The sequence below is a fragment of the Esox lucius genome, chromosome 5 (assembly GCF_011004845.1).
Source record: "Esox lucius isolate fEsoLuc1 chromosome 5, fEsoLuc1.pri, whole genome shotgun sequence".
Lineage (NCBI taxonomy): Eukaryota > Metazoa > Chordata > Actinopteri > Esociformes > Esocidae > Esox > Esox lucius.
In genome coordinates, this window is record NC_047573.1 from 25,210,978 (window position 1) to 25,227,868 (window position 16,891).

At 43.5% G+C, this 16,891-nt stretch overlaps 1 protein-coding gene across 3 annotated transcripts in view; it reads left to right on the forward strand.

Annotated features, from left to right (window-relative positions):
* The window catches only part of LOC105031631 (ankyrin repeat and fibronectin type-III domain-containing protein 1), a 204,176-nt gene that overhangs the window by 117,721 nt on the left and 69,564 nt on the right, over window positions 1-16,891 (forward strand). For all 3 annotated transcript variants that reach the window (XM_020046506.2, XM_020046505.2, XM_013133847.2), the window contains one exon: window positions 14,391-14,431. In XM_020046506.2, coding sequence (XP_019902065.2) covers window positions 14,391-14,431 — 41 coding nt within the window. The remainder of the gene's footprint in view (window positions 1-14,390; window positions 14,432-16,891) is intronic.

A 16,891-nucleotide genomic window follows, 5' to 3' on the forward strand; every position in this document is an offset into this window, starting at 1 on the left:
TGTTGAAGTTGCATGTCAAATTACATGATCTAAAAGAGAACCAGGCTTGGAAGCCTTTGATACCTTTTCTGGCTTGAGTTTAAGTGATTGTTGGCACAAGACTGACAACAACTAGCAGCGCTTTATAGGGATGGAAATGTTGAAAAACAGGTGGTTTTTAAAAACTGTTCCAAGGTACGTTAGTTTTTTTTTTTCTAGAAAGGCATGATTCCTTCCATTTCATGCAATGAAACGAGGAGAAAAAATTGGGGGAGGGCTGAGCCACGAAGACAAGGCTATAATTTCCCTCCATTTTGTGTTATTTAATTCAAACCCGAGCATAGCCTCTCATCTCAGTAAAGACGGCATTTTATTGTCCTGCTCAATTAATTCACCAAGTAGCCTTTGTCAAGAATGTCAATAAAGGGATTGACATATTGGACTAACCAATACATTTTAATCACCAGAACTTCAATCAAAATTAGTTTTTAAAAGATCAAGGTTTGAGAGGAGCGAATGAGTGACCTTACATTTTTATGTATTTTTGCACGGCCTACATTTTCTTTCATTCACGGAGATCCAAATTTCTCACATATAAAATCCGAAATGATTTATACTATATGTGTTCATGCCCACAAGTCGAAAGGTGATAACCTCAGAATACCAGTGATCCTCATGTTTAGTAGTTATTCTCCTGTAACAGTAGCTTCTTTTCAATTTCATGTGTTCAAAACCAAATTACTCTACCGTTTACACCTGACCTGTTATGAAGACAGCAGTGTGGGTCTGTTTTATCTCAGCTATATCATAACATTTAACATTTATTATGTTTGTCGCTTGCTTGTTTTGATTTACCGTCCTGGTTTTATGTCCAGAATGTCTGCGGTATACATGCAATGCAAGTCTGAGGCCATCTGTTAGATGGTTCCTATATGTTTAGAAAATTTATTTGGAATCAGTGTTATGGTGAGTCGCTTGTTCTTTATGTTGGATTTTTGTCTAATTGCTGTAAATTGTGGATTCATCTTGTTAGGTCTCAGCAATAACACATCTGAAAATGCTCATTTAGAATGTTTGACATGTCCATAGCTTATCCATTATCTCATTTTCAAGACAAGCTCCTACAGTATATCAGTCCTAAGGCTGTACATTTCCGTATTGAAGCCATGCAATTACTTACATCGTTTTTGACTGCAAACATGGTTGTTAACATTAGCAAAATGACGAACAATGATAAAGGCAATACAGACCATAAACAAGTTGAAGCGACCACATTCTTTAGCTGTGGAATGTTCTGATCGGCCATTGAGAGGTCTGGCCTTTACCCAGCTACGATGAAAATATTAGCCAAACCCATGCTGCCACCTGCCCTGCGCACGTCTGTCTCGGTGGTGAAAATAGCAAACATATTTGGGAAACACCCTCGAACCAGTAGGGCTAACGCTTGTGTTTGGTTTAGCGCCCAAGGTCAGAATACGGTTCTGCAGCCACAACTACACCACACTCAATATCTTCAATCACCTCCGCGAATGAATATCTGGATAGAAAATGCATCCAGTTTGGATATAGTTCCATTTAAGCGTGCGTTATCTCCGAAACATTTGCTCTGTAGGTTTGCTGTGTATTTTGTTGTTCTGCACTATATCTATCATGTGGCTACCTATGGATCTGTGTTTGTGTGTGTGGGTGTGTTGCTGTGGGTGAGTAACTGAGTAAAGAGGCCTCAGTGTTTGGACCACCCTGTGTGCTGAGTTGAGTGGCAGCATGGGCCTTAGGCTCCCGCAGAAGACACACACACACACACACACAGCTACAAATTCAGAAGACACACACACACACACAACAACAAATTCAAAAGACACACACACACAACAACAAATTCAAAAGACACACACACACAACAACAAATTCAGAAGACACACACACACACACAACAACAAATTCAGAAGACACACACACACACAACAACAACAAATTCAGAAGACACACACACGCACACAAGAACAAATTCAGAAGACACACACACACACAACAACAAATTCACTGCTGATGGGATTCATGCACCTGAGAAAATGATTAGTTTCATTTCAACTTCTCGACTTGTAGTATTGCTAGACAGTCTGAATTGTGACATGATCACAAAGGAAAAGGGACTAGTAAAATTATGTTTCAATGCTTCCAACCTACAGCGGCTTTTAGGCCAGGAGTTTGCTCATTCCCTTAGTAATTTTCCTCTCAAATCTTATTCGGTCCACCACGTCTTATGACCTCTAACTGGAATCCATCGAGGTCTAAGTTTGCCATCACCTATCGTCCTCAAGCGTGTGTCTTTAGGCCCAAGTTCAGGCCTAGATATAATTAGTTTAAGGGAATTAAATTAAAAGCAGATCCACAAAACAGCTCCAATGACTGGGATGATGTCATTTATTACCAACCCTCTCTAATCTCTCTGTCTTTCTGCTCCCGTTAGTTTCCTTCTGAAGACTGTCTCTTCTACAGCTCCACCCTATCCGCAAAGTTATGCAAAACACGCGCACACAGACAAACACGCTTGCGCACATGCATACTCTGTATAAACACGCGCCACCGTGTGCACGCTGCATGGGCACTTTCGCAGAAGAACGCACGTCGACGTGCGTGCCAAGACACGTAAAGGATCATCTGCATCCGGTTTTCAAACAAGCAACGGCGAACACATACTACACAACACCTCCCCACCAATACCTGTACACCAGCCGCTACCTCAATCTGACCCAGCCCACCCTACCCATGAGCTTAACACGCAACAGGAGCTGAAATCTTAACACAGAGGCAGCAGCCAACGCCTGCTCTCTGGGACCCTGGTTGTCTGACTGGCTGGCTGACTGAACGGCTAGTTGGCTGACTGGCTGGCTGAGCGGCTAGTTGTCTGACTGGCTGGCTAAGCAGCTAGTTGACTGACTGGCTGGCTGACTGAACGGCTAGTTGTCTGACTGGCTGGATGGCTGATAGCGTGAAAAGACAGATGAGGGGGTGGACAGAGGGATGGACGAATGGGTGGGTGATGGAAAGATGGATGAAAGGGTGGGTGGATTGCGTCGGAACAGTTGACAGCCTCTCGAAGGTGTGTGTGTGTGTGTGTGATGACCCAGGGAAAGCTAACGAGACACAGCTGTAACAGATAAGCCCATATCAGAGGCTAACCTGGAGAAGGTCTCTATGGGAGATTTGAGGTTTCGACAGCATGGCGGGTCAGTCTCCGGTCACCATATGTTCTGCTCAGTGAGTCAAAGGAGGACAATGACTCCGTGACTCAGCTCCTACGTCACGTCTCCCTCTGAGGTCCGGGATGAGATGGGGCTATTTCTGAATTGCGAGGGTGTGAGAACACACGCACGCACCCTCCAACGGGGCGTCAGGCGCCAGGTCAGATGTCACTGCGCTAATGGACTGATTGATAGTGATGCCCTGCTGACGTCCGTCATGGCTCAGGTGGTGAGCGAGAGACAGGGACATTGGGAGGTAGAGTGAGAGAGACTAAGGGAACAGTGCCACTGAGTCATAATCACAGACTGTATGTTGGTTTGTACAGGTCCATAGTGGTCCTGTTTAAGCTATTGCTGAGGAATTCCTTTTCATTCATAATGAATGAGAACAGGGCCCCTGTGACCTCACCAGGAATAAAACAGAGCACTATCAAGTGAATGAACTATCATCTATTGCTTGTTAGTGCCCGGCAACATTCAAGTCCACTCAACATCTCTTCTTCCCTTAAAAAAAGGACAACTCAATAACATCAACATCTGACATTAGTTAGCATGCAATATAAACTATTAATGTATTTTTTCTTCAAGGAGTGGGACAGTCTCTATCATTTTTATTGAAGAACAAAGGGGGGGGGGGATCAGATGGCAGTAGGCTTCATTCAGATCAGTGCCATCTCTCGCATAGCTGGTATGATCAAATGAAATCAATTTCGACAATTTATTGAGATCTGGATTTTTTTGTCTGTATTTCTCCACTCATAAACGACCGCTGGACCATCCTAGTCTGTGTAAATTATTAACTTAATTATTAAAGTAAATGCGGAAATATGTTAAAGTTTGATTAAATAAGTGATTGATTGTACTTGGGTTATGGTTCATCGAATCGTTATAAACACCTCTAGTTGAATGTTGCCAGATGAAGATGTCTCCCAATTATACCCTGTTCTAGGATACAATGGACAATTACACTGTATGAGCAGCTAATAACGTGTGTTCCTTTAAAGAAAATGTCTGTCCCGGAATGCCGTCGGGTGGAAACGTGCCCCTCAGACTGAAACCACTTGACTTGTTTAGATTTTCTAGATGGAATCCAACACCCATTGTGAGCCAGCATGGACCACAAGGCACACATGCACAAACACAGACGCAAACCCACACACTGAGACAGTCCTTCTCACACACACACACACATTCACACCACACACGCACACACACACACGCAGACAGACCACCCTTAAACACAAGCTGACACAACCCCACATAGACAGACAGAGACACACACACACACGCAGAGACACACACACACACACTTGCGGGCCTCAGGCGGGTGTGACATCATGGTTTGGATGACAGCACGTCTTCCAGACCCATTAGCGTGATTGTAGGTGGCTCCGCCAAGCTGATTTATGGGTCATATTCTGGTCCCACTTCTGTATGTTGATTTATGGGTCATATTCTGGTCCCCTTCTCCCCAAACCACAAGACTCAGGAGGGGGAATCCTATCCAAATAATGACATGTCGAGAGAGAGGAAAAGAGTGGGAGGGAGAAAGAGTGAGGGGGAGACGGAGAAAAAATAGAGGGGGAGAGGAAAAGAGAAGAGCGAGAAAGAACGAGAGAGAAATTGCGAGAAGATAGAAAAAAATATATAAAGAGAGGATGACCCACACGCCGCTTCTCATTTAAGACAAACAGACAATCAGATAAGCAGTCCGACAGTCAAACCAACTGAGAAACAGAAAGGCAGTCGGACAAATAAACAGACAGAAATACAGACTGTTGAAAAAACATTTATTTTGCATACACTCAAAATATAGGTGAAACAACTTGGCAGACAGGCACGCCCAGAGCACTCCGATTGGCTCATTTTATATCAAACTTAATCCGTCAGTCCTCCAGTCCGCCCCATCTTCCATTCCTTATCCAGCCTCTCTGACTAATTCCATCCACGTTCCACCTCGTCATGCAGTCATTTGTCCGTTTTCCTCCCTCTGGGTGTGGAGACGGGGCTGGGGAGCCTCCCTCTGGGCTGCCTGAAGGCCTGTTGACTCTCACCGTCTGGCTCGGCGTTGGAGGATGGATTCGCAGAAGAAGAACTCCGTCCCCCAGAAGCCATGCCTTCCACTGCCGGCTGCCACGCTCCAGAGGCTCCGCCGCCTCAGCATTAGGAACCAGATTTGCCAAATCACTGCACTGTACAACAGTCACTTTCACGCCAGCCATCACTCTCTCTCTCTATTGTCCATTCTGTCCATTCTGTCCATTCTGTCCATTCTGTCCATGTCCATTATTTTTGTCCTCCATCGTCTCTCCCTGCTTCTCTGCTTCCATGTATCTCTCCCTCCCTCTCTTCCCTCGACTACTTCATCCGTAAGGGCGGCTCCAGTTGACTTGTTAATGTGTGCTTTATCGCCGTGGTGGGTTGTCTGTTAACACCACACATAGCAGGTGGCTCGTGCGCGTCAGGTTCATTTTCTCCAGCCAGCGACTGAAGGGTAACTCTGTCGTAGAACTACCGCTCAGAGGACGGGAGACTGACTAAGGGGACAGGAAAACGACCTGCTCATTAAACTCACACACTCTAAATTTAAGAGCCGTTCCAGAATGGATGGTCACCTCATCCGAAAAACGGGCGCTTATTTAGATTTGTGTTTACAAGGCAGTGTTTGTGTCTACAGATAGGCAGTAGTGTGTAGATTTCATACCCTCTTAAATTTTATGGCTGTTGACCAGTGCTTCTTTCGATTCCCTCTGGATGTTTTCATGCATTTACCGCAGCTGAATCAAACTGTTGCGTATCATGCAGTCAATGCATACACAGATTTGACATCTTAATCTGATCAACCTGTTGTTCTTAAGAAGAACATGCAAAACTGCGCGTATTCATGTTCCCAAGGCATCTGAAGTTTCATTTCTGACATGCCTAAAGGAAAACCTCTCTCCTTATACTAAGTAATGACATTAAATGTAACCCTTATATTAATGGATGTTTCCTTCTGATGCAGGATGACTTTCCTTCTGTACAATGCTCAAATTGAGATGAAGTCTCTGTAGCAGCTGTTGTTGGTATTTCAGCTTTGTAATTCTGTTAGTTCAGTAGGTACCAGTTGTAGCCTTGCCTTAGCCTGTTAGTTTTTGACAAAATTGTCATAGAAATTGGCCAAATGATACGATGCAAAATTATATTTTGGCCAAATGTTTCCTGGAAGCAGGCTGGCTCTTCCTGTCTTGAAACGGTACAGGGATCTTTTCAATATCCCCATCCAATGTTTAGAAGCTTAGGTGGTGTGAAAGTGGCAGGGGTTTTCTATTTCAGTCTCTTCCCAGGTGACTGTAAATAGGAGAGCAGCTCTGAAAAGCCACTGGGAACCCAGGGAGAAGCTTTTAAGGAACCAATTGAAGGTGTTTGTGTGCGTGTGTGTGTGTGTGCGTGTGTGTGTGTGTGTGTGTGTGTGTGTGTGAATGTTAGTAGGTTACTGCAACAATTTTCTCTCTCTGCCTCGCTGACTGACAGGTGTGTGAGACACCCTGCGACGCCACACCGCTGTGTCTCAGCAGAGCATGCTGGGAATTCTGGGCTTCCTGGACATGTCCTTGAGCTGGGGATTGATTGGCTGACAGAGGAAGTCACCTTCATGGCTACGCCAGTGGGAACAACTCCTGACATTCTCCCTGCAAGGTGGCTGCCATGCCAACGCAGACGAGCTCATTCACGACACATATCCCTTCTCAAAATGTCTTCCCCATTGTCGGAATTCTTGATTAGATTTCTGTCATCGACCCTGTGTCTTTCTGATGTGCTTATCCGCCACGCTGTTCATATCCCATGATGAGGTGATGAGGCTGGGGGCAGCTTCAAAATGAAAAATTAAAACGATGATGACTTTTCGTGAGAGGGCTGGTTTGGATTGGATCTACAGCAGCTGTGGAATACTATAACATAATGACATAGGCATTGGTACATCTAACATGGTAAACCATATAATGTTTCGAACAGAGAAGGTAATCTCCAAAAACATGTTAAAACCCTCAGAGTTCAGCTATCTGGCCCTCAAGACAGAGTGATTTCATTGTGTTGTGCTGCCAATATGTCTGCCTCTGTCCCACCCTTCCAAATCCTCCAGGAACCCATGGTAGAGTCAATGCATGTTCCCTTCGGCGCTTAAGGATTCTGGTACTCTGGTATAGACTTCTAGGATGAGGGAAATGCGTGATTAGAACCACAAGGTGCTTTGGAAGACATGTCAACATCAACTGCTTCAAGTCCTCTGTGAGCTTTAATCCCAAATTGGATATGATGAACTTTGAAAGGTCATTTGTGGAACCACAAGAGTTTTGGCTAGTTACTGCCAAGTTAGGTAATCCTGTAAGTATAGTCTCAAGGAAATTAGATTTTTGATTTTCACTGGCTTCACAACATTAGAATTAATACACTGAATTAATTGTTAACAGTTGTATTCTTGTAAAACATTGGAATCCATCTAAAGGTTAGCAAAATACCCTTTTTATAGCAATGGCGAACTACATGTTGTGCCAGAATAATGCCACAGTTAGAGTAGTGAATGATACGTCTAAAAGAACAAAACAGTTTTTCTACATCCCCCTCCGTAGTTATTGGCAGAGGAAGTATTTTGTTCTTGTTTTTAGCTCTACACTCCAAAAGTGTAGATTTTTTTATTAAACATTTACTACTAGGTTCAAGTATAAATTCGCAGCTTTTATGTGATTGTATTTGTGTAACATCATTTGATGAGCCGGTTGATGATGACTTCCTTCCTTAACTGAACTTCACACCTCCTTAATCCTCATGTTGCCAAACAAAGGCCAATGCAAAGCTCAGAATCAAGACTAAACATTATCAACGTTCTCCACAAATGAGGACACTAAACACACCTGACTAACTAAAAACACCCCTATACATTTGGTGCCCAGAAATAGGGGTTTTCTGTGTAAAAACTATTGTCATTTCTAAACTGTGAAACCAACGTGTACAGAAAAACACTAAAATTAAAGCTTTAAATCTTTATTTTAATCACATAGGAATTTTATGATTTTGAATTCAAACTTTTGGAGTATGGAGCAAACTGATGAACAACACGTTTACTGTAATTGAGGAAAGCACTGTGTATTTCTCAGATACAGTAAATGCCCTTACAGTACATACATTTGTGTACTCTCTGTTTACTTTTGGCCATGTGCGTGTGTTTTTCAGTGTGGTTCTGCGCACAATAGCAGTTAAGGACCATATCATTGTAATATTTTATATTTTTTAGAACAGAAAATATACGGTACACTCACAATGGTCCTTAAACTTTAAATCAAATTGCTAACTGATCTGTGTTATGACCATGTTTAAACAATTACGTATTAAATGTACGTTTTGTAGAAATGGCAAATTATGGGCAAAGCCCTGAGGTAATAGAACAAACGTAGGTAATAAATAACACATCCAGGTTAAACATGGGAAAGGACTTTATAGGTTAAGTCCATAAACTGTATAACACATTTAACATGTCCAAACATGACATGCTTCTAGTCCGTTTGCTAGCGACCCTGATGAATGTCAGGTGTGACTACTTAACGTGTGGGCGATGGTCCTGTTCGGCTCAGTTGTTAGAGTATGGCCGTGGAAAATGCTAGGGTTTACAGTAAATCGCTCCGGATAAAAGCATCTGCCAAATTACTTAAATATAAACGGAAGGAAGTCCCGCCCCTGCGGATGGCAATTCAGGAAGTGGGTGGGAATTATAAATGTATACTATATGTGAACCTTGCTTAGAACGGACATAAAGACGCACATCTAGAAACAGAGGGCATTGGTTTTAATGCAAACAATATATGGGACAGTCTGCCGATTCGGTGTCAAGGTGTCCGTGACAAACTAACTGTGAATCTACAACTGTCGAAGCGGAAAAGTACCAGAGAAGAGGATGCGGGGGCAAATGGTGACTCACCCAAGTTCTCCCATTCTAGACAAGGCCAATGTTCGCACCATGTGGCATTCTGATATCCCTACCGCTCTATTTCTTCCCCATCAGCCTCTATGTCATCCGGTGACTAGCTGGTGAGTCACAATCTGATACAGAGGCCGTTATCTTGTTCAGCCTTTATCCCATTTTGAACAAAAAAAAAGGATTTTTCATGGGGAGACTTTGCACGATTCAGGAAGAGAATTAAGCCAAAAGAAAGTGTCAAAAATGCATTACAAGGTGTAAACCTGAAAAGGCCACGGGTTTACTCGATCAGCTCTTGACCAAGTCTGGGCTCCGCTTGGCTTGCTGCCAAGGCTTCCTATCATGCACCATCATCATCACTCAGGGCCATTAGCATTGGGCTGAAGTAGTGTGGGCTAATTTGTTTCACATGAGTGGCGTGTGTGCTCTCTGTGGTGATTGGCCAGCCCTGATAGCATCTTTTCTGTTACATAACTGTTCTCCCTCTCTCTCACTCACACACTTTGACACACATACACGCATATGAATATACATACACACACACACACACACGAGCATACACACACATGCTCACTGTTTATCTGAAGGCACCGATTACGGTTCTCAGTGGCCATGTTGTCAGCTTCTAGACTAATGTCTTTCCGTCAATGACAGAAGAGGTCTATTCTGAATGATTGGTGGTCCTTTTCTCCTCCCAACAGCGTACATGTAAATTTTTCATTGAATGTCTGATGTGCAGTTTAATAATGCTTAGTTTGGTTAAAAATGAAAAAAAACATGCCAATTAGAAATGTATCCTAACGGCACCTTTTATGGGGCTAACACCTTTACACAAGGACGGAGGAGCCAGGTCACCTTGCCTGACGACTTGGAAATCTTCTGCTGCTCTATGGTGTAGCATTTTGTCAAAGGTTGGTTAGCCCAGCAAGGAGGAACCGATCCTCCTGTGTTTCCTAGGGAACGATTCTGCCACTATAATCCATCCAGAACCATCCAATGTGATCTCAGCATACATAAACAGGCTCCTAATAAAGTCAGCGTACGCATGGAACCAATCTCCAACCGCTGGAGTGGTTCCTCCGACCTCCACTATACCATGTCAGAACGGGTGTTGCAGTCCCCTGCTAAACACACCAGGAAACCCTGTTGACTTTAATGCCATGTGAGGTGCACTTGTGTACAACCATGACCCTCCTATCTTGCATCCCCAAGCGAAAATATTAATATATTTCAATATGTTTAGTATCTAGATCTCTGCCATTTGAAATACATTCAATATACATAATGTCACTTTTATTAGTATATCAATAGCAATTTAAAAATATGCTAAAACAGTCACCCAGAAGTGTCCCAGTTTTGTATATGTATTTAATATACCTAAATGCTAAAGCTCATTTGAATAATAGTAATAAAGCATCTCTTGGATCTACTATCACAAATGGTCCGGATAAGGTCATTGGCTCTTTTAGGATGTCATGACTGCTTCTGTCATTGAGTGTATTATCTGTGTTGTGGCAGAAGCTAGCTACTCCGCCCTAATTAGCCTAGTTCATTTCCTGTTGAGAAGTGTTACAGCAAATGTGTTCCCTCCATATTTAATTGGGGAAGCGTGGTTTGAAGTCTCCTTAATGGTTTTAATGAGCATAAACCTCAAGCCAGGTTATGACGTTGCTACACCAAGCTACGAAACAAACCGGACACAAACCAAGCAATATCAACCGGGCAACCCAGCAAATCACACAACAACATTTGCAACCTGAGGGAATGTTGCAATCTTTGCAATTTTTGTGCCACTTTGTTGCCAGAACACTGGTGTGGTTAACTAATTTCTGTCATTCAGCCCGGATGACTGTTTGTGTTTTTTCTGAGGCAAAATCTTCCATTTTAGCTGTTCTCCAAAGCAATTTACTCCCAGGGTATGAGAGCACCCTGTCTGAAAATGAATAGGAGAAAATTCACCTGCTACTTTAGAACCTACTCCCGCCGTTTCTTCCTCCACGGGCAGAACCTGCCTCCCCCACCTTCAATATAAGCCCCTCCGATCTCCCTTTTTAAAGGCTCTGGCGATACAGACATTAGCATTCACCTCCCATCCCCCCTCCCTTTCTCTCTCTCACCCCTTCTCTCTCTCTCTCTCTCTCTCTCTCAATGTCCTCCCCTCCAGTGTGTGCGATAGTTAGAGAGAAGCTTATCGCCTGGCAACCACAATTAAAGTACAACAACTCGCTCTGTAGCAGCAACCGTGCTGAGCAGGCTCCTAGCACCTCGCCGTGACCGACGACACGCTTCAACCGAAGCGAGGGAAGAGGAGAAAACAGAGTGAGAGCGAGGTGGACAACGTGGTGGTGGGGGGGGGGGGGAGCGCAGATGAAGGTGGTCAGGTGAACACCGCTGCCAGTGATTTGACCGCATCCAAGTGGAAGAGAGTTGCCGGCGAAGGGAGGAGAGAGAATTGAATCCGCTCAGAGGGAGCGAGAGGTGTGAGGGGCGTTGAAGACTGGAGTCCTATCTGACTGTGGTCAGCGTTTTGGACGCGACAGGTATGTCCGCCGCGTGCCGAGTTGTGGTGTGGAGGAATGCAGGGTGTGCAGTGGAACTATGGGTCAGTGTTTTGGGGGGTGACGGGGCTTCCTAGGATTCTGGGAAGGTTGTTGTGGTGGGGCGGGGTGGGGGTGGGGGGGGGTTGTTTCAGGAGGGTTGTTCAGTGGTGCCATGCCAGTTGACACAGCTCACCTGGCACACAGGTGTGCAAGTCAGTCCTTAAGTCCTCACAGTGTGTAGGACCGCATAAGATGTATAAGTATACGCTCTTTCCAGAAGCACACTTACAGGTAGTTTCTGTGCACGTCAAACATTATTCCATGCCTTTAACACTGTTCCCGAGGGATTCCTGTGTCGCTCCACCTGTTTCACAACCTGACAGAGATTTCAGTGTCAGGATTCTTTTAGACGCTGACAGCTGCCAACTCTCTGAGCAAACTACTAATTTAAAGAGCTAGATGTTGGCGTGCGCAAGGGTTGGTTCGCGCGCTGGTGCGCGTCTGTTTTGCGCGTGGAGAAATTGGACAATTAAACAGCCTTGTTCTCTCGGCACGGATGCTCCCCAAGGCTGCGTTGGGCTTTTTGAGTGCCACCAATCTCAGCTGTGCAACTGAGGGAGAGATGGAGGAAATGAAGCTCACGCGGAGGCGGCCTTCTGGGCGTCGAGCGAAGGACTGTGGAAGGGTCGTCGGAAATGAACTGTTTACTTCGCTTCTCACGTCCGCAGTCATTCGTATACGTTCACGAACATAACTTAACTTGTTTGTCATTCAGCAGACTTATCCAATCCGAGTTTGTTGCTCCCACTGTAATATGTTTCGGTGAGAAACACCACATCTAAGTTGGCGCAAGCTTTCCATTCGACGTAAGTTCCTGTAATACAGTACGCTTGCTTTTATCTCAGTGACTTGCTTTTTATTGAATTTTTTTAGGTGATGTAAAGGTGAATGCGTGTATACACTTTCAATTATGTCAACATTTTGTACACACGTTTACTTTTAACCCCACCATTCAGGATCAAACGCTCCCAGGTAGAGAGGCCGTGTCTGGGTGTATTGACCAGAGGTGAGGGGGCGATGCGGGTGGTTAAGGTCATCCTGACTGCCTGGGGAGTTCTGCGCACAGGGATGAAAAGCTCTATAAAAACACTCAGGGGTCCCTCACTGGTTGAAATGTCACTGCGGCTGACTCGGAAGTGCTCCCACACGCACGCACACGCCCACGACAGCTTGTGCACCTAGCACGAACATACAGACGGGACATACGTTTTTACCTCGATCAGAAAGAAGAAAGTCCTTCGCACTTTTGACCACTCAGTCCTTATTCCACATGTTGACCATAGACCATTATGTAGCAACAGCAACAAGGTGAAAGATAAGTCTTCCAGAGAGCTTTATATGCGTTCAATTTGAAATTGAAATGATATTCCATTCGGATCCATTATAATAGCAGGGCCTGACAGTAATTGGCAGGGCCTGCTATCCCGCGCTCAGTGCTTCACTTTCCCACTTTAGTTCAGGATTTAGAAGCTCCTCTTACCTTTCTGGTGAGGCGGAGAGCTGGAGAGGTGCCTCCTATGGGGTCGGGACCCCTGCAGTAATGATGGCACCATGCTCTTCTAAAAGCCTCTTAGCCAGCCAGCCTGGAGCTACATATATAGGCAAGCTGTGTCTGTCTGTCTGTCTCCCATCCTCCTGGGTCACCCAATTTTCTGCAGCTGTGTATAGTATGGGAGCAGGTTGGGGATGTGAGTGTGTGTGTGTGTTAACTTCACCATAGGGAAAGGGATTGTTCATATCCCTGCTTTTGTGAGAGATAAACTTTTAATGGACTGTTATTGAAAACTCATTTTAGTTTGATACACTCTCGGGTCGACATTGTCAGAGGGACACATATGACTTCTGCCTTATATCACCCCGTTTTCAGAAAAGTTGGGATGCTAGAACTTTTGTCAACTGTGCGTTTTATATTTCTTCATGCTGTGCCCCCATTGGAATCAATTGCACAACCCAGAATTGTCTAGAACTAACCTCCACAACCCAGAATGTTCTAGAACTAACCTCCACAACCCAGAATGCTCTAGAACTAACCTCCATAACCCAGAATGATCTAGAACTAACTTCCACACAGTGCTGCCTATTTTGCACCATAGACTGTTGTATCTGTAGTTTCCCTGTCATTAACAAACTAGTGACCTGATGTCACTAGTTTGTTTCAGTTCCTAAACTATCACATACCTTTTCAACGTTGACATCTAGGATACGAATATCGAATAATTTGATTGAGCAACATTTCAATGAGAAAGGAGAGCACTGTGACTTTAGTGGGGTAATCTGTTTTCAGAAGAGGTTTACCCCCAGGGAATAACATGCTTACATCTGCATTTTGCACCCAGCGTTTAAACACAATGTTTTATCTAAACGGGTTTGTCAAGGGTGGTAACGGTACATATAAGTCTATTTACACAGGTATACGTGTGTTTGCATTCCCTGTCTTCAGATGACACTTTACTGACACTGTTAGGGGTTACGTAATTGCACTTGGTTTAGTTTTCGCTGTGAGGATTTTTCTTTTATACAAATGGAAATTCAGGGGAGTCCTTGTTGATCGCTGCAGACCTGCCTGTTCAAATTGGGAATGGCGCGTTTATCTGTTTCCTCTGTCTTTCACAGAGCCTGGGGTCGGCAGACAGGAAAGAGCACCAACAAAAGAAGTAAGTCTTTACCTTCTCTTTTTCTCCCTCCTTTCCAGTTTCTGTACCTGTTGTTTGTATTGAGTAGCTTTTCACTTTTTCACTGGCTTAATCAGTTGGATAAACAGTTAAACCACAATATATTGTTCCTAACACAATGTCCCTTTGCTGCAGATGGTAAAAAATATGTAACATGTACTGTGACATAACATCCAGGTCACAGGGTTTTGAGAATCCCCTCAAAAATGTTGCCCATGTTCACACAGCAACTCAGAATGATTTATCTAGGATCACTTGTCACCTCTCCATATAGCCTATAGTTGTTATGATTTATATGGCCAAACTGATCTTAGATCAGCACTACTAGTCTGAGACGCTGTGCGAGGAATCATTGAAGCATCTGACCTGGTTCTGGAGAAAGTTCCTTTGCTAATTTGGTCTCAACCCCCCCGCTGTAATCCCTCCTAATCTCATCCAGATTATAAATAACAGTAAGTGAATTATTATGATTATTTGCCAGTCACTACTGTTTTGATTGACATGAAGCTGTTTGAGATAATTGCCTGTTATTTCAGTCTGCATGTTTGAAACAAAAGCACAACCATTCACCTGTTTGCCTGGAGACAGAGTATTTGATTAATCTAATGTTTTTCACCTACTAACCTCTGCTTCAAGGGGAGGTTTCTGTCACAGTTTCTGTCCAATGTATATTTCCTTATTACTATTTTCATGATAATATGCCTGTTGACAAAAGTGTAATTGTCAGGAAATATTCTACATTTCTACAGATGGGGAAACATGTCAGATGACATAAGGCTGTGAAATGTTTTTTTTTTGCATTTGTTAGATTGCATGTATACAGTACACCTGCTGTCAGGAGATGCTGTTATGTGGTCCTCCCAATATGTCAGGGAAATGTATTTATATAAGATTTTACAAATTTTAAAGGGAAAATCAAGCACTTTGATTTCAAATTTAATATTGCAAACTACAGAAGCCTTTGTAAAAGCTCAAAATTAAAGAGATGTTCTCCAACTGGGTGATAAAAAGTAGGATGCTTATCCTTTATATTAGTCTTTTCATGTGTGCTACAACATTACGCACAGCTTTCAATTTAGAATAAGCCAGTTTAAAGGACACACTGCAGAAAAAATAACATTTCAAGTATTTGAATGAAAAATCTTTAGACTAATTGATGGATACTTACCTAGAGGGGTTCTTGAAATTGTGGTTGTGTATGTGAGCAATAAACCTCCTGAGAAAGTATAAAACATGTTTTGGCATTCCTAGTGGTAGAACCTACCCATCATGTCAAACAGAACTATTCTCAGAATATTGAATGATGATATTCTAAATGAGGAGAGAATTCCATCAATGTTAGATTAAACATACAGAACATGGTTTCTGGGTTGTCAGAATATAAGACATTAGTGTTCGAGACAGGTGTCATTGGAGTGTTCCAAGAATGTCTCTGTTTTACAGACTGTTTGAAATATTGTACATTTTGTCATGGTCCCCTTGAGATTGTTCTCTTGTTCCTCTGTCATTTTCCAGGGAGGTCCCTAAAGAAGTGTTAGCTTAATAGGCAGATGAAATCCATCTCTTATCTGGGTAGGCCAGAATATTTGACGTGCCACTTATGCAAATGAAGGATCAGATTTCCCGTACTACATCTCTGGGGGGAATGGAAGTGGCACTGTAAGGAACACAGGCAACACCTTCACGCACTATAAGGCACTTGATTTTGCGGTATTTACAGAACGGTCTGTACACAAACATGTCAGTCAGAGCCCATCCGTAATTGCCCTCCGTCCCCTAAATGGAGGTGTTTTCATCAGAGGTTTGGGACTCTTGGAAATATACACATCAATTCTTTACATTGAAATCATCGCGCGTCACTCCAACATACATTTAATGGCCAGTAATGAACGAACATTCAATGACGCTGTAAGAATGAGACGTTCAACTTAACTCTCAACCGGAAATCTTGTAACCAATGGTTGTCCTTCTCTTTTTCGTTTGGGTTGTGTGTGTGTGTATGTGTGGATGGGTGCGCCTATTTGTTGCTCGTTCTCAATGTTCCCACCAGTAAAAGACTGGTGGCATTGTCACCCAGAACCGTACTCGTGCATTTGAATTGAGTGTGTCAGACCTCGCTGTTTCATAGCAACAGGCTTTCTCGCACGCCGAACATGGATGTTTGTGACCACTGCATTCCTTCACTCCAGCTCTGAAAAACCCTGAGAAGAAGACCACTCTTATTTCACTACTTGTGTACATTTAATAGTTGTTTTCTCTGTTCGTTTTCCTCTTGTTACGAATTGGTGGTTTGAGTCGAATGTCCCACAGTGTTGCTAAAGCAATTTAAAAACTATTGAATCACAGTAATTACTTGAAACGAACAGAGAAAATGACTGAATCACAGTAATTACCGGTGAAATTCCATCACCTTTCTAGCATTACACTAGCACTCTGTGTCAT